The sequence below is a fragment of the Phalacrocorax aristotelis genome, chromosome 1 (assembly GCF_949628215.1).
Source record: "Phalacrocorax aristotelis chromosome 1, bGulAri2.1, whole genome shotgun sequence".
Lineage (NCBI taxonomy): Eukaryota > Metazoa > Chordata > Aves > Suliformes > Phalacrocoracidae > Phalacrocorax > Phalacrocorax aristotelis.
The window spans coordinates 37,325,248-37,343,685 of NC_134276.1; the positions used below are offsets into that span (position 1 = coordinate 37,325,248).

The 18,438-nt window shown below is 44.4% G+C and overlaps 1 protein-coding gene and 1 long non-coding RNA gene across 6 annotated transcripts in view; one reads left to right on the forward strand and one right to left on the reverse strand.

The window, feature by feature from the left end:
* Positions 1-9,891, reverse strand: part of LOC142054839 (uncharacterized) — a 29,605-nt gene extending 19,714 nt beyond the window's left edge. Inside the window, exons 1-2 of the long non-coding RNA XR_012659673.1 lie at positions 9,135-9,891; positions 4,889-5,019 (exon numbers count right to left, since the gene is read on the reverse strand). This is a non-coding gene — a long non-coding RNA (uncharacterized LOC142054839). The remainder of the gene's footprint in view (positions 1-4,888; positions 5,020-9,134) is intronic.
* Positions 9,892-10,098: 207 nt separating this feature from the next.
* The window catches only part of PCDH17 (protocadherin 17), a 93,851-nt gene continuing 85,511 nt past the window's right edge, over positions 10,099-18,438 (forward strand). For 2 of the 5 annotated variants that reach the window (XM_075087982.1, XM_075087973.1), the window contains exons 1-2: positions 10,103-10,714; positions 12,368-15,424. In XM_075087982.1, coding sequence (XP_074944083.1) covers positions 12,797-15,424 — 2,628 coding nt within the window. In that variant the 5' untranslated portion in view covers positions 10,103-10,714; positions 12,368-12,796. Of the gene's footprint in view, positions 10,715-12,367; positions 15,425-18,438 lie in introns of all 5 variants that reach the window. The other 3 variants (XM_075088003.1, XM_075087992.1, XM_075087965.1) reach the window with 3 other exon arrangements.

Below are 18,438 nucleotides of genomic sequence, written 5' to 3' on the forward strand. Positions count from 1 at the left end.
TAAAAACTGTCTGCAACTTATACTTTGTAGTGATTTATGTGCAAGTCAGATGTTATCTGTAGATGTATGTAAAGCTGTTAAGTGTGCTAACAATTTAAGATGTTATAACAGAAAATTGCAGCAATTCATTTATGCTAATTTATTGACACTATAAATTCCTCAGGGCAGCAGCCATGAATACACTTTCCTGTATAAAACTAAAAACTATTTTGGTACTTAACAGATAAAACCTAATAATAGAAATACTAACCAGGATTTATATTTCCATGATTTTTTCCCCTGATTTTCTTTATTTCTCTATTTTGATATAGGTATTCCGACAATATGGGGGGGGTGTGTGTGTGTGTGTGTTAAGATTTTCAGAGTAATAAGTGATTTTATGTATTCATCAATAAGATACCTTAAAGGACCTAACTTCCAGGACACAGAAACTGCAATTTTACAAAATCAAGCCTCTTTAAAATGTCTTTCATAAAGACAGATAAATTCACTAAGCAATTTTTCTGGTCTCAAGGATACAGTATTTCATGTTTTAATTTTAGTATCTGTTTTTGTTTTTGCAACATGTTACAGGATTTTTTTAAATGTTAATTTTGCACCTTGGTTATTCCATTTGGTTCTGGGTTTTTTATAGCACTGGATTCTGACTAATCACTTATGACAAGACTGTAAGACAACAGTTTGCCTGCAGAAAGGGGGATGCATAGCAGCACCATCCCAGGAGCAAACAGAGAAGGGAATTATGGCTTTTAGAAACATCATTTCCTCTCTTGCTTGCCCCTGGCTCTAAGGGGGGCACAGACTCCTACTGCTCTGTGCTGGCAGCCAAATGTCAGGTCAGCTCATCTCAGATGGCCAGTGTGTTGAGGGGATGAAGCCAAAGCCCTGCATGTCCCTGAGCACCAGCTGCCAGTGGCCCATCAGGACAGGGACCGGTGGCCGCACACAGGCTCCTGTCATCACTCTCCAGCTTTCGCTGTGACCTGCAGTCCCACTAGCCCATGCCAGGAAGCCAGCCTTCAAGTCTCCTTTATTTTCCAGCACACTGGGGTAAAAGCGTTTGACAACCCTCTTTGCCAATTACAACGTTACAAATACAAACCAGTACTGAGGCCTCAATTTGGTAGGCAAACAAAACGAAGCAGTGATCTGCTGCCCCGTTATCCAGGTGTAGCTGTACTGGGCACATCAGGCAAAGAACCTCATCTAGTAACTCCTGTGAGCACTTCCAAATTCATGGGAACCGGGGCCCTCCCCAGATCCTCACTTGCTATCAGAAAATGAAAGGGAGCTTCATACAAATAAATGGGTTGTGTTGCATCTACAGATGTGTCAAACTTTGAAAACCTCATGCTCTAGACAGCCTTGCTTTGCTGCTAATTGGTATGTTTTTCTTTAAAAAGTGAAGATTCTAACCTTTTACTTGACAGATATGTGGGTAAAATGCCACATAACATTTTGAAAGCTTATCTATAGTCTGCTGTTTACGAGTCTTGTTTATGTTGGAGCTCACACAGGAGTATACAAATAAAAAAGGTTAGAAGGAACAAAACGGAATGGTTGGTTTCAAATAGATGTGTAAAACAGTGAAGAAAGGTTTTCACCTACAGAAAGTCTAAAGATGTTGCTCCCTTTTAAAAGCAACCATACTAATGTGACACTTGACTCAACAGATATTTTATTACTATTATTTATTCCTAGTTGTGTCCCTGGACTTTTGGGGTGGAAAGCAGAGGCAGTTTCATTACTTGTTTTGGTTTTTTTTTTTTGCGTTTGTGTTTTCTTTTTTTTTGTTCTTTCTTTCTAATCTTATGAAATTGCAGCTAGGAGAGAGTAAATGGGATTCCATTTCTCTGTGAGATTTAGCAACAGAATTGTTTACAGTGTTGCAATCAGTCATGTTTAAAGTAAAACTACTAACTGCATAACTGAATAAGGGAATACTTTGGAAACAAAAGGGTTGCATAAGAGGCAAATTTAGCTTGTAGAATCTTTAGTATGCAACGTATAAGAATTTTCATAAACCCTAGGGAGAGTTTGCAATTTTGTCAGTGGGTGCAAAATGCTAACTTAGGAAAAACTAAAATGACAGAAATATGGAAATAACTGACAATGAAAAAGCTGGCTTAATTCCTTTTTTTTATTATTTTTTGGTTTTGTTTCCAGTAGGAACTTTATCTCCTGCAAATTTATACACACATATTATTTTGCTCTTATAGTTCAGGCTTATCCTCTTCAGAAAACAAAGCACTGCACTTGGAAATCAGAAGTTTCAGACTATGATATCTTCATCCTACTTGGGGAGTAAATGTAAGAATACTCCCCAGGGAGGTGGTTGACTCGGCCACATTGGGCACCTTCAAGAGTCATCTGGACAGGGTGCTGGGCCATCTTGTTTAGACTCTGCTCTTCCTAGAAAAGTTGGACTAGATGATCCCTGAGGTCCCTTCCAACCTGTGATTCTGTGATTCTCTAATACTGGCAGAGGTGAATTTATGTGACTCAGGAATACATAGTATTTTGCATCTAAATTATTTTGGAACTTTTCTCAATCCTCTGCTTCCTGCCACTACTTCGAGGTTGAAGCAGCAGCTCTGATCTTCCACAAAGACATTGGTCTTGCCTTCACAAGCAAATTGTTGGCCTGTCTGACTGATTTACAGCCTTCAACCTCTAAGTAGTGCTTTGAGAGGAAAAAGTGATGCACTGAACTCTACCACAATTCTTTGGCTACTGCCAGTAAACATTAACTCTGAAGCAATTGTAATACTGAAATACTAGAAGAGAGTGAACAGTAAAAACCTAGCATTACATAAGAAGCAATACCCTGATACTTAAAATCTGGGGAAATGTTTCGAATAAGTGACTCAAACCTCCTGCAGCTTGAAGGTGTGAAATGTGGGAAGCCTGCGATGTTCCAGTGAAAAAACTCATTGGCTCTGCTGTGCTAGCCAGAGATTCAACTTGACTCAACAATATCAGCTCGCTCTCAATAATACTGTAACTTAGAAGGAGCAGTCTTTTCCTTCTTAAAGGAAGTCCAGTGACACACTACATCGAGGTTTCAGTCAATTCCAAATTAGTTGTTATTATTAAATATTTTTCGTAATAATATTGTTAATATAATAACATTATTAGGGATATTCCTGCATAAGAAACATGAGAAATATCCAGCAGCTTCCTCATAGTCTGTTGGGTCAGTAATCTTGTTTGCTTAGATTTTTTGTTTGGTTGTTTTTTAATGAAGAGAAGGAAAAGATTCGTTCCATATATAACCTCACTGAGCATAACCTTAAAGTCTACTTGGTAGAGCATCTTTCTTACAGTTCCATGCAGCACATGCTTTTGCCCTTAGACTGCTCTCATGAAATGCATTTGTCAAGACTTTCATCAGGGCCCAGACTGCATTCCCATTTTCTTTGACTTTCCTGACCTTTCATATCATCAGATATGGCCTTCTTGAAATGTTACTTTAATTTCAGCTTCTCCAACTTTGTCCTCTATCAGTACTCTACCAGTACCTCTATCTGCACAATGTATGTCCCTTAGCCAGACCTCTGAGCTCAATCTGCTTCTACCTTTTCCTTAAAGCAAGCATTACCAGTGCTCCCAGAAAAGTTTTAAACCCCAAAGATCAAATTTCACTGCAAAACAAAGATTCATAAAACATCCAAAGTGAGACAGAATTGTAGAGGTGTAGATGAACACCCTGTGGTTCACGCTGTTGTGACATGGCATGTGGTGGGCTTCTCCATGTACAGTCCAGCAGCTCCACAGGTTTGCAGAGAATGATGCACCGTCCAGTCCCCAAGGCCAAAAGAATATTTTCTTTCCTTCCCCTCTCAGACTTGAATAGCAGTTTTGTTCCCTGCTTTTCTCAGCACTTTCTGGACTTCCTGCTCACTCTTGTCCTTTTTTTTTTTTTTTACTCCCTTCTTCTCCTTTTTGATCCTGTGCTTCCATAAGTTTCTTCACTTGTGCAATCTCAGGGAAGGCACGATCTCCCACCTTTCCAGAATGCAGCCTCACCCAGAGGGGAGCAAGCAGACTAACATCTGTCCTGTCCTGCCATATAATCTTTAAAGGACATAGGAGACATTAACCTACAATAACTGCAGACAAACTAACCACCATCTACTAAACTACTTAATGGAATTTAATGGTTTATAAATTTCTAAACAAATATTTAAATCATTAAAATAATAAAGGATATATGTGCTCTAATCTGTAACAAACTTGCCACAAATAATTCACAAAATAGTTTTTCATCAGGAAATTACTTCATTACTCAGTGTAACAAAACATATTGCTGAACTCTATAGGTTTTAATGCAATTCACCATAAAAAAAAAAATTGCCAGGCTTAAGAAGAATCCATAAAATATTTGCTTCAAAAAAGATTCTGAATGCTTCAGAGCATATCCTTTATTTGAAAATGCAAATATCTATTCTATGTTACAAAATCTTGTGTCTATATTTACACAGTATATTCCTAACTCACTGGTAATATCAGTGCATGTATTACAACAACATGCCAAAGTCATGTCATATGATGATATTACTGTGGCATATTGTATCCCGAGGATTAACATCACATTGTAATAAAAAGGCTAAAATGTGTTAATTTTTACTCATCTAGGGTGTTTTTTTTTCAAGGAGGCTGTGTAAGTAAACAAACAGTCCACCTCAGCGTTACATGAGTGTCTCTCCATCGCACCGTCATTCTGCCCAGTAACTTTGTGACCTACTGGCCAATTTTAGTCAAATTTGCCAGTGGGAAAGACATTTCAAAGGTGATTATAGTTAGAATTTCATTCCAACTGGTGGGTATGTATATATGAGAGATAACTTGATACCCTAATTGAGAGAAGGAAAAGTAGCTGTTGTACCTTTCAAGGCAGCTGCTGCCTGGCCCAGCAGCATGGCCCTCTCAGCCAGCCACTCACATCTGCAGGGTACCATCACTGAAAACACAGGAGGAAGCTGGTAGTAGTGGCAGTGGGAAAATTAAAAGACACACCTGTAGGAAAACAGTTATCATTAGCTCAATTGCTCTTAAATAAATTGCTTTCTTTTTTTAAATCATTAAGAAAACTTCTACTTAGTCTGTTTGAAACACGCTGGGTTTGATCTCAAAGTGTGTCCTGTTTTCCCTGTAATAAAAAAAAAAAAAGGAAAAGTTTCTGTCTTCTGTGCTAAACAGTCATTAAATAACACACCTGAAAAGAGACATGAGAATCCAAGTCATAAGCCACTTATCTGTGGCCTAACAAGTCACCCTTTCTGTAAGCCTAATGAGTCTTTGTCTGTGTTTGTTTGTGTGTTTCCAAAATGACACAGGTACAAGTGTAAATGTAATACTTCCCAGGTAGATAGAAGACACGCAGGTGTCAACTGTTTCAGTGTCACTCTCAGGCTTATCTCCTACTTGCTAATTCCCTTTCCCTGAAGTCTTTTTAAAAAGCCCTATGCTTCATTTCAGCACCCTCTTTCTGTTTCTCTCTCTTCTTGGCTCCTGCCCCTCCATTAATCCACTTAAAATGTTTGCAGGTATTCACCATCTCTTGCCTTTACCTACTGCACTGTCATTTCCTCTTCCCTTTCTCAGCAACTGTCCTCTCTTCTGCGTGTCTTGCTGGTGTGCACTCACATGTAAATTGACATAAAACTGCTTACATACAAAGCAACAAAGGTAATTTTTCTGTTGCTACTTTGAAACAACACTCATAAAAAGAAGAAATCTATGTAAGTTATACTACTTTGCTATTATCGGATGAATCAAATCAGTGGAAAGGTTTCTATTGATTTAATTGAGTTTCTGGACAGTACTTTTTTTACATTTCTCTAGATGCTATACAATTTCTATTTTTAATAGGCATTTTAACTAATTTTCCTGGTCCTAAAAGTAAAGCTTGCCACACCGTAATTCCTTAATCACCCTTTCAGTCCTTTTAAAAGACAAACAGATTTTGTACCTTTTAATCCTCACACATAGTAACTGATCTTAATGACTGCATATTTTAACAGTCCATTTACTTCATTTTCAGATTCTGTAAGAATGCTTGATGACTACCATTTAGTTAGATGCTTTTCGCTCTTTAAGAATCTCTCTGTTGACACCTCAGTACACACCCACATCTCATCTTTGTTACAAAAGAAAAAAGTTGACCTGAGGAAATGTCTTGATTTGCTACGAGTACTAGAGTACAGAAATTTAATTTCTCTGCAATACTTTTTCTTTTATAGCTGGCCAATTAAAAGGCCCACCAGTTCTGTCCTGGATTCTTCATATTGATAAAGTATATGTTTGGTTTTTGGCAGGTAATTCATTCTCTTATATATGGATTCTTTGTTCCTCAAATTCCCTCCTTGGCCTTTCTAATTTTACTTCTTTCTATTGTTTTCAAGATGATTGGATTTGGGCTTTCCTAATGACACATTTTAGGCTCAGATAACTTAAATATTGAACCTTGACATTTAACTATATTGATCTTTTCCTTGCCTTCCTATTTTCTTTTATTTGTTTAGGGATATTTGTTCTGAGACTTTTGTGCTATGCTTAAGTACCTTCCACACTGAGACTAAAGATTTTCATTTCAACACTTCTGATTGAGGATATTTCTTATTTATTTCCTTTTTTTTTAAAGTAGAAAGGTCTATCCATCTTTGCTGAAGACAGAGGAATGAACTACTCCATTTTGCTATGAAAATGTCCCCAAAAAAGTCTGAATACCGTTGTACCACGTTCACGATTAATCAACATTTCTTAAAAAGCTGGTTTTGAGATATGTCTTGTTACTATCTGTTATTTTAGTTGATGTCAGCCTATAGCTTCCAATAAACAAACATTTCAAGTATCAAAAAGAAGTTTTCCAAAGCATAATTTAACCCCTCCATATACAGGCTATTGTTAGGGCTGTTATGTCGGACTTTGGTCCATTGTTGAGCTTCTCCTATACAGTGTATTTAACGTCTTTTTCTTGGTCTGTCAGATAGTGTGAGCCTTCTGTACGTGTGTTCCCATTACTAAGGATTTGCATTTTTTTCTATGTATAAGTGTCTCCACAGTACGGCTTTCTCACCAAGCTGTTAATAAGCATTTTTTAATTTTGTTTTTATTTCGTTTCACTTTTTTCTCCAATAAATATATGCTATATACTCAAGACACAGTGACGTGGCACAGCACATAGGTATTATTGGCACTCATTAGTATTACCTTCATACATTGTATTTCTGACTTTTCTATGTGAAAAATACAGAAATTTCCTGATGAATATATAGAAAATTATGATGCCAGTCTAAGCTATCAAATATGTAGTGTGTTACAAATTTGACAGAAAAAGCATTTTAGATATACCGTAAAATCATCGAACAAATAAAATATTCATTACTTGCACAGGTGGATTAAAATCAATAAATGCCATTTTGTTGTTATAAACTGTCTGATGTAACAAACATCAGCCTGGCAGAGGCATATATTCATATGCAGGCATAATTTTTTATCTGGCTTTTTCCAGTTAGGCACCTCAGCCTCCATTGGGTTTAAGAGTCACAATTTTTAAAGACGTCAAGATTATACGATTTCCAGTAAATCATTGGAAATTGCTAATAATCAGCCGTACCTGAAAATAAGTACAAAGAAGTAGCTCTGATGAAGTTAACACTAAAAACCACAATGACTTGTAGGGCAAGGGGTAACTTTCATTTCTGATAATCACCTGGTAGCCAGTCATAGGTTTGAGTATCTAGTGCTAGCAATTTGGATTTTATTTTTCCTCTAAGTATTCCATGCATGTCGTTGGTATCAATGGGATGTTGTAAGCTGCAAGATGTTTGATTAAAAAAAAGGCAGATTTTACAAGCCAAGACTCCACTTACTTGGTTAAAGGGTTATATCGTTTTCCCCTTAATTCAGAGTTCCGAGTACTTGTTTTACAAACTGCAGAGTGCCCTGAAATGTATTGACTTCATTGAGGAGTCAGAGTATTTATTGTGTAATGCTGAGTCATATAAAAAAAAGGAAAGTCATTCTCGAGGCTGGAGAAAAAAATGATGGAGACACTAGCCTCCTCCTCCTCCTCCAAAAAAAAGTCAAATTCATCTTCGGTTTGGTGGCTTCTTTTGAAAGAAGTAAATAATGAGAAACATTGTCAGAAACATATGACACAGTATACGCCACTGTAGCCGTGAAATTATTGTTTTATCCCGCCGGTGGGCTCCTGCTCCATTAGAAATGGAACCGGGGCTCCCGGGTGCGTGCCCTCTGCGGCGCACGCGTAGGCGGTACATACCCCGCATGCAGCAGCAGCTCTAGCACGCTAGAGGGAGCCATTACCTAATTACAATGACCCTTTTTTGTTGTTGGTGTTCCTTCCCCCCGCCCCCCAATTTGCAGAAGTTGCATAGGAAAACTCTGGACATCCTGAGACGTCCTGCAGATTTGGCACAGGCTACGGAATCGGGAAAGGAAAGCACAAGACTCAAGTTACAGTGAAACGAGGTCTCCTGATAGCCCAGGGGCTTACTCTGCTGTTCGTTCCGTTTTTAAAATCGTGCTGCTTTTTACGGGGGACTTCTCTAAATAAGTGACTTGGCCGAATACGCCGACTTTCATCAGCCAATCTGAAGCCCTCGTTTAGAAAGCAAAGCTCTTTTTTGTAAACATATCCTTTATTTCATCTGTCTGTCGCTCTCACACAGAAAGTTGGCACGTCTGAGAGTAGTGATTTTACGCTGCCGCTAATGTATGTATTGTTTATTTATATACTGCATTTTAACACGGCATTAGTTTTATAATGGTTACTAGCAGACTCCTGCGTGGTGAACTATCGGTTTCGAAGCTACAGAGAGGTCTTCAGGACGGGAAGATGGGTCTAGGAAGAACACTTATTTGAATTTATAAATCTGTAATACTTTCTCCGAGTCAAATGATTATTTATGGACATAATAACTCAGAAAGGGCTGAAGGTTATCCTATTGAGCAAGGCGAATGAGCAGCTTCCTTAACTGAATCTTTTACGAGCCGCTCCTAAAATAATTGTCAGGAGCGTCTTACAATTGCTCCAGAGTTGATTTTCCTTTTTTTTTTTTTTTTTTTTAATTCCTTTTCCCCCTTAAACGATTCATGCTACTTACACGCTCGTCACTCACAGCTCACAAATGGCAGCTTCGTTTCGGTACGCGCGGGTCGGGACCGGCGCTCCGGCAATCCGAGCGCTCACCTTTCCAGCCCCGGTCCTCCCCCCGCTCCCGCCGCCCCCGGCCGGGAGACTCCTGCCGCGGCGGGGGCGGGGGCCGGCGCCGCGCCGGGAGGGAAGGGGAGGGGAGGGGAGGGGATGGAAAGAAGGGGAGGGGAGGGGATGGAAAGGGAGGCGAGGCGAGGGCGCTGCCGCTGCCCCGAGCCCCGCACCGCGGGGCTGCAGTCGGTACCCCCGCCCCGCGACCCGGCGGGCAGGGTGGGGGGCTGCTCCCCTGCTCCAGACCTGCACCTCGGGGAGGGTGTGACCTGCTCGGGGCCGGGACGGGGGTGGTGGGGGAGGTCACGATCTGCCCCCCGACACCTCCCACCCCCCCTTCACGCAACCACGGGGTTGGGGGGGAGTGTGCGCCGAACCCCCGGGGTGCTCAGGGACTGTGCAGCCGAGAAGAGTCTTCGCCCTCGCAGGCCTTTGGAGGGGTGCGGGGGTGTGGCGTCCCCCCCTCTTTCCCACCCGTCATCACGCAAGACTTGTTAATATGTCTTAAATAAATAATGCGGGGGAGGTGGGGGGCGGATATAAATAAATAAATAAATAACGCGGGGCCGGAGCCGGCCGGGGGCGCGGCGCTGCGGTGCGGTGCGGGGCTCGGAGTCACCGCAACCCGCCCGCCCGAGCCCTTCGCACGTCGCGCGTCTCCCACCGAACCGATCTAATCAATGACACCCAGCGCCCGCCGCGGCCCCGCCCCCCGCCCGCCCGCCTCCTCCCATTGGCGGGTGTGCGCCGGGGCCGGTCGCCGCCGCCGCCGCCGATTGGCTGGCGGGGAATCCGTATCAATGTTTAAGCCGCGGCGTGAGGTGAATAGAGGCAGTCGGCGAGCGGCGCTGGGCGAGCGCGGCGCGGCGCTGGGCGAGCGCGGCGCGGCGGCCCCGCGAGTGCTGCAGTGAGGGAGGCGAGGCGAGGCGGGGAGGGGGGAGAGGAGAGGAGAGGAGGAGGAGGAGGAGAGGGAGGCAGAGAGCGGCTCCAACTGTTGAATTTTCGCTGAATTCTCCACTTACCTGCGGGCTGCTGGCGAAATGGATCTGGTTTATCGGGGATCGGCGTTCCTTTCGCGTGCTGTCTGGCTAAGACTGGCGACCGTCTGTTTGAAAGGGGCCACCCATCAATGAGGCAGAGAAGAATATTTATTTTTTTTTCCTTTTTTTTTTTCCCTTTTGAAAGCCTCACTACTACAGGTTGCAGAATTAACTGTGTACTTTGGGTCCGGACTCAAATAAAGGAGAAAAAAACAGTGCAGAACTGAGACTCGGAACTAGATCTGTGAGCTATGTATTGGGAATCTATGTTTTTGTTGCTTTTTTTTCTTTTAATATGAAAGATCTCTGATTTATTTCACACATAACACTGAGGAAAGGTGGTTAAAAACACTCAGCAAAGCAGGAGACAGACGCGCCTCTGTGCCAGTGAGTGGATAACAGCCTTGTTTTCCTGATCCTCAGTCTCCCGGAGAAAGAGGTATAGTAAAAGTGTAGCTGGATCCAACACCCCCCCCCTCTCATTCTCTTTTTTTTTTTTTTTTCCTTCCTTCCCCCCTCCAAAATATAAATCTGATTAATTTTTTTTTCCTGTCTATAGAGTGAGTCAGAGAAGGGTTAGGAAGAAGCTGCAACTAATGTCTGTGAAGGGAGGAACATGAGGCGATAGTGAATGTGATTTGTTCCGCTGGATCTGACTCATCCAGCAGATTGAAACACCTGCATTTCTGGATGTGCCATTCATTTATTTCTGGTTGTTAAAAGAACCTGAAATAAAATTTAGTCACCCTTCCCCAATATTTACCTATACACTGCATCGCTGGGAAAGGTATATCAGAGAGGGGGAACGCATCTGGCGTTGCCGTCGCTCTTCTCCCCGCTACCAAGATGCCTAGAGAGACTGTTAAAGCTTGAAAGGGCTGCAGAAAATGCATCACACCAATCGCGGAACTGCATAGGTTTTAATATAAGCGAATTAGTCGATTAAAAGATCTCCCACTTTATTCACCGCCAGGATTGTTTTTCCTCTTCTTCTCCACTCCCCTAAATGAAGAGGACTAGGCGGCAGTGTCATTGGAAGGAGATGCTGAATAGAAAGAAAAGAGAGGCACTTGACAGCGCAGCCCTGTGAATACAGAGACTGTTTCCCTTTTAGCAGGAGACTAAGAGAGAGAGAGAGTGTGTGTGTGGTGGCTTTTCTTTCTTCCTTCCCCCCCCCCCCCCGCCCCTTCCTTTCTCTCTCTCTCTTTTTTTAAATCTATGCGTCCAGCCATGGGTTGCCTGTTGATTTCCTCTCGGCTGGAGAGAAAAGCAAACTGGAATTAAACTGCATCGAGAAAAGTGCAGCTCCTCAGACACGCATACGCACACACGCATAGATACACGGAGAGAAAGGATGTGGCGGTGGCGGCGGCTACTGGCCTGTCTTAAAGAAACCCAAGTGTGCATCTAATTGAGCACAGCCTGTGATTTCTCTCAAAATATATATTTACTGCTAATGATGCAGGTCAACTGGTGGGTTTCTGAAATTTTTTTCCCCTCAAAAGGAGGAGTGGGAGGCTGGCAGTAGAAGGAGAGAAAGGAAGCTACAAATCCGGACACTAGTTTTTGCTGGGGAGGTGCGGGTTGTGTGTGTTTTGTTTTCCCCTCTTGCCCTGCAATCCTCGTTCCCTCGCCTTTTGATTCGGGAAGGAAAGAGTGAGGGTGTACGAGACAGAGAGGGGGGAAATACCGATGGCAGCGAGATGCAGCTCTCCGCCGCAAGCAATGCAAGATTAGATCTCTAAATGCAGCAAAACACTCCCTGAAAACCAACAACCCCGCGGTGCAATCAGACATTTCACTGCCTCTCATTGCACACGAAGAGGGCTTCAACAACAAGCTGAGACTTTTTTTTCCCCTTCTGTCTCTCTCCCACCCCTCCACTCCATCAATCGCATCACAAGCGATGAGTAGCAAATAAGCTTTTCTACCCCTGCTTACAGACCTGTGGCCACCCCCCTTTCCTATGTATATGTAAATACACATATTTAAAAAAAAATCTTTTTGATCGTTTTTAGAAAAAGTCCACTGCCGCGATTTTTTATTATTGTTATTATTTTTATTATCCTTTGTACATCTGCGGGGATTCAAGGATCGGGAACGCTTCGCCTGCCCGGAGGAGAAGATCTTTTGCAAATTTTCTGATTTTTTGAAATCCTCCCACTGCCGAAGTTGGACAGCCGAAGTAACTGCGAGGGGACTGCAAGCACGGCAAGCGCTTGCTGAAACGCTGCCGAAGCTGCTTCCCCCCCCCCCAGCCCCCCCCCTCCCCGCCCCGATTGCTCCCTCCCTCTGAGATACATGGTCCATTTGCTGCCTCTCATCCTGTGTCTCTGCAGATGTTTTAGAGCAACAGGTTCAGGAACTTGAAATATAGGGGTGGGGAGAGAGAAGGCAAGAAAAAAAAAGAAAAGGAAAAAGAGAGAGCCGACGGAGGAGGAGGAAGAAGGCAGAGGCAGAGAAGACGGGGACAACCCTGGTCGCCGCTGCAGCTGCTGCCACCCCCACCCCCTGCTCGGGGATGTACCTTTCCATTTGTTGCTTCTTCCTCTGCTGGGCTCCCGCCCTGTCGCTGAAGAACCTGAATTACTCGGTGCCGGAGGAGCAGGGAGCGGGGACGGTGATCGGGAACATCGGCCGCGATGCGCGGCTGGCGGCGGGCGCGGCGGGAGGCGGGATGCTGCCCGCGGAGCGCGGCGCTCCCGGCGGCGCTCCAGGCGGCGGCCGCGGCCCCAAGTCCACCTTTCGGGTGCTGGAAAACTCGGCCCCGCACCTCCTGGACGTGGACGGGGAGAGCGGGCTGCTCTACACCAAGCAGCGCATCGACCGCGAGGCGCTGTGCCGGCGCAGCGCCAAGTGCCAGCTGTCCCTCGAGGTGTTCGCCAACGACCAGGAGATCTGCATGATCAAGGTGGAGATCCAGGACCTGAACGACAACGCGCCGGCGTTCCCCTCTGACCAAGTGGACATGGACATCTCGGAAAATGCTGCGCCGGGCACCCGCTTCCCCCTCACCAGCGCACACGACCCGGATGCCGGGGACAACGGGCTGCGCACCTACCTGCTCACCCGTGATGACTACGGCCTCTTCTCCCTCGATGTGAAGTCCCGTGGTGATGGCACGAAGTTTCCAGAGCTGGTCATCCAGAAGCCATTAGACCGTGAGGAGCAGAGCCACCACACCCTGGTACTGACGGCACTGGACGGCGGCGACCCACCACGCTCGGGCACGGTGCAGATCAACGTGCGCCTCATTGACTCCAATGACAACAGCCCCGTCTTTGAGGCGGCCTCCTATGTAGTAGAGCTGCCAGAGAATGCGCCGCTGGGCACTGCTGTCATTGACCTTAATGCCACCGATGCCGACGAGGGTACCAATGGAGAGGTGCTCTACTCCTTCAGTGGCTACGCGCCTGAGCGCGTCCGCGACCTGTTTAGCATTGACCCGCAGAGTGGCCTCATCCGTGTCAAGGGCAACCTGGACTATGAGGAGAGCGGCCTCATTGAGATCGATGTCCAGGCTCGGGACCTGGGGCCCAATCCCATTCCTGCTCACTGCAAGGTCACCGTCCGCCTCATTGACCGCAATGACAATGCGCCTACCATTGGCTTTGTCTCCGTTCGCCAGGGAGCACTGAGCGAGGCTGCCCCACCGGGCACAGTCATTGCCCTGGTGCGGGTCACTGACCGTGACTCGGGCAAGAATGGGCAGCTCCAGTGCCGGGTGCTGGGTGGTGGTGGCGGGCCCGGAGCCATCCCTTTCACCCTGGAGGAGAACTATGACAACTTCTACACTGTGGTCACCGACCGCCCCCTGGACCGCGAGGCACAGGATGAGTATAATGTGACCATCGTGGCACGTGATGAGGGCAACCCCCCACTCAACTCCACCAAGTCATTTTCTGTCCGGATCCTCGATGAGAATGACAATCCACCCCGCTTCAGCAAGAACCTCTATGTGTTACAGGTGCCTGAGAACAACATCCCTGGTGAATACCTGGGCTCTGTCTTGGCCCAGGACCCTGACCTGGGCCAAAATGGGACAGTCTCTTACTCCATTTTGCCCGGGCATGTGGGTGATGTCTCCATCTACACCTATGTCTCTGTCAACCCCACCAATGGTGCCATCTATGCCCTGAGGAGCTTCAACTACGAGCAAACAAAGCACTTCGAGTTTCGTGTGCTGGCCAAAGACTCGGGTTCACCCCACCGTGAAAGCAACGCCACGGTGCGAGTCACCGTGCTCGATGTCAACGACAACGCACCCCTCATCGTCCTCCCTGCCCTCATCAATGACACCGCAGAGCTGCAGGTGCCACGTAATGCTGGGGTGGGCTATCCTGTGGGCACCGTCCGCGCCCTGGACAGTGACTTTGGGGAGAGCGGGCGCCTCACATATGAGATTGTGGAAGGCAATGAGGAACACCTCTTTGAGATGGACCCCACTAGCGGTGAGATACGCACCTTGCATCCTTACTGGGAGGAGCTCAGCCCTGTGGCTGAACTGGTGGTAAAAGTCAGTGACCATGGCAAGCCCAGCCTCTCTGCAGTGGCCAAGCTCATTGTCAGGGCCTTGGCAGGGCCCCTGCCCGAGGCTGGCGAGCCACAGGTGAATGGCGAGCAGCATCGGCGACCACACTGGGACTTGTCGCTGCCCCTGATCGTGACGCTGAGCACTGTCTCCATCATCTTGCTGGCTGCCATGATCACTATTGCCGTGAAGTGCAAGCGAGAGAACAAGGAGATCCGCACCTATAATTGTCGCATTGCCGAGTATAGCCACCCTCAGCTGGGAGGAGGGGGAGGCAGTGGCGGGGGAGGAGGAGGCAGTGGCAGTGGAGGGGGCAAGGGCAAGAAGAAGAAGATCAGCAAGAATGACATTATGCTGGTGCCCAGTGAGGGCGAGGACAGCCGGGGCCCCCTCAATGTCATGAACGTGGTGAGCAGCCCATCCCTGGCCACCTCACCCATGTACTTTGACTACCAGACCCGCCTGCCCCTCAGCTCTCCCAGGTCTGAGGTGATGTACCTGAAGCCCGCCTCCAACAACCTGACTGTACCCCAGGGACATGTGGGCTGCCACACCAGCTTCACAGGGCAAGGGACTAACGCCAGCGAGGCTCCCCCGAGCCGGATGTCCATAATTCAGGTAGGAGACTTTTAGAATACCCTGGACCTCACTTTAGACGCTGGTTTAACTTCACCTTTTGTCTGCAGTGAAATCTGCTGTAAGGCACCACTGAAGGGACCCACACAAGCCACTAAAGAGCGGTGGACTCAATGAAAGTGGAACCAGACCACACCTGGTGGGTCTGGTTCTGCTGTCACACTGGTGGTCCCTGTGTGATTAAAAAGTAAATGCCCACTGACACAAAGAGAGGTATGGCAGTGCAAAAGAGGTGCATGTCAGAGGGCAGGCAAGTGTTCAGTACCTTTGGGGCACGCTGGGTACGTTCCCAGAAGATCATCAGGCAGAGGTGGCCGCTTCCACAGGTTTCACTTTGCTTTGGTTTGGGGTGGAGAAGGGGGAGGGGGTTTCTGAAGCACTCATATCATCTGCAGTAGCTAACAGGACGTGGGAGAAACTCTACACACTGAGGACATCTATTGCAACAGTTTATTATAGCCCTCCAATCTTGTATGTAAATATGAGCTTTCTTTCCAAGATGTATGTTTTTAATTTTTAAAATTTCCTTCTTTAGAATATACATACAAATTTATTTTTAATGCAGAACAGTATCGCTGGGGCCCCATTGCCTCCTCCTCTCCCCATAAACAACCAAACCTTCAACGCTGAAAAATTTGCTTAGTCAAATAGAAAAAAAATGTGTGTGGTGATTCCCTCCTACCCCCAAATGTTAACAAAACTCACATCCTGTCATAAAACAGCAAAACAACTAGTCAGATCTCCAGTAGCCTGAGTCAATATTGATGATTGCTTTATAGTGAAAGACTTACATGTTCTTTCTTCTTTCTACCAAAGCTCATTTAGAAATTACAGCTGGGCTGCATTCTGCTGCCAGTCATATACACACTGTCCTCTACCGACTTTTGTGCATGTGAGAAATGGCAGAATTTGGACCATTGGATATAGGATGCTAATCAAAGAATGACTTAATTTTTAGCAGGTAGTTTAAAGTCCAAACTCAGAAGATGTATTCCAGAGCAGTGAACTCTCAGAGTGAAGGTGAGGGCAGAATTTGGCTCCAGTTGATTTAATTTAAAGTATTACTTCATGATTAATGCAGCTTCATGTTCAAATACTACAGGTATGTTCCAAAGTGATTTTTAACATTTGGATTGAAAGCAGGCTCTGGATAATGACTATTAAATACATTTGAAATGTCATATCTGTTTTATCCTGTGGTTCTCCTAATATGCTGTTCTGAGTCATAGGGGAATGAGCTGAGTGTATCAGAAGTGACACAGACTCATTTTGTCTATGCAGCTAGTGGGAAAGAAGTTGCACTGTAGACACTTGATGTACCAAAAGCAAATTCATAATACCTTTGAGTTATCATACCCTGCAGTCTGTGAACACCAAATGTTCTACTTGCCAGCTGCATCTAATGTTTTAAACTAAATAGAAGTGGCCATTGGTAATCGGCAGGTTAAGTAACCAAAATTCCAATAACTGATGGCCTGTAAATTAAATATTTATAACTGGGGGAAAAAAAAAGAAAAAAAAGAAAAATAAAGAAAAAAGGCTGTCTGTACAAGGTCACTGTGAAATAATCCTCAACCCACTACTGAGTTGTGTCACAGAAACAATTTCATTTTATACCTATCATGAATTTGTGTTGCTATCAATTAGGTGAGTAGAGCAATACTTAAAATCTGAAATTGATTTTAACAAAAAGTGACACTTCAGGAAAGAGTTTAGGTTAGGGCACAACCGGAGATAATTTGATTTATAAGTCATGCTTTAAAAAACAAATAACTTTCAATGACACTTGTTTAAGTAATGTCAACTATTTTTTACTGTAAAATGGAGTTGTCAGAATGCTAAAAAAGAAAGAACGCATTTTTTTCCTACTGACAAGTGTAACAGTTACTAAAAGACAGAAAATTATACTTTCCTACAACCATGTAATGTCTATATAAAGCAATTAATTCATGTATTGATGCTACTGAGTAGTAAAGATTCAATTGTAGTGTAAAATCCCTATGGAAAATATGATTCCTTTTTTTACAGTGTTCACTGTATAATATCAATAATGATTTTTTTTTTTTCCTGAGATCTATATAAAGCTAAAAGAGGAATTTCCTCCCTTAAAAAGGTGTGTTGTGGTTTCTATAACAGTTTTTGTTATGACAACTGTGGGAAATGTTAACCGTAACTCCTCATAGCACATACTGGTATATCTAATATTGTTTTCGCTTTCCCTGAACGTCTACACAGAGTGTTTTGGATGTTTAGATGGTCCAGCCAGTAGATTAGGAAACATTAATTTTTCCCTAGTGAACAACCTGTTCAAACATACTTATTGATACTATATTCTGTCGTTGTATTGACAAAACAAATACACAGTATGAAACAGAGTAGTTGGTTTCTTTAGAAGAAAGGCCCAGGCTTAAAGTAGCTAGATGAGAAAATCTGACCCTCTTCACTATAATTCTGCATTACTAAAACACATTTTGTATTCTCCATCTCCGTATCCCTGGAGTAAATTTTATATAAAATTTGCATTTAGAATGTAGATACTATTTTGTGCCTGGTCCTCTACTTCTGCCTCATGTAAAATTCAAGCTGCAAACTTAGAGAGAAATAGTGAAGGATCAGCCCTCTGTCTGGATCTACTATGTTGTTAATCACTCCAGGAAACCTGTGCCTGGAAAAGTAAATTGCGCAGTTAGGAATCAAAGGAATAGCCAGTGGGAAAAAAGATATGGAATCCCAACAGCTGCTTTATCATCTCCTTTCATTAGTCAGGTCAGAAAAGCAGTTTTCTTCGTTACCTCAGTGAGGGAATGGTAAACAACTTTGTAAGTGTTCTCTAGCACAATTTCACTTTAGTTTTCCCAGAAATATTACTGAGCCACGATAATCTCACACTGTATAATTCATACAATGGAACTACTTTTCTTCACTCTCATTTTCTCAGCAAGTGTTTAATGGCAGAATTCTCCAGCAGGAGCCTGCTATTAAAACTTTCTGGTTTT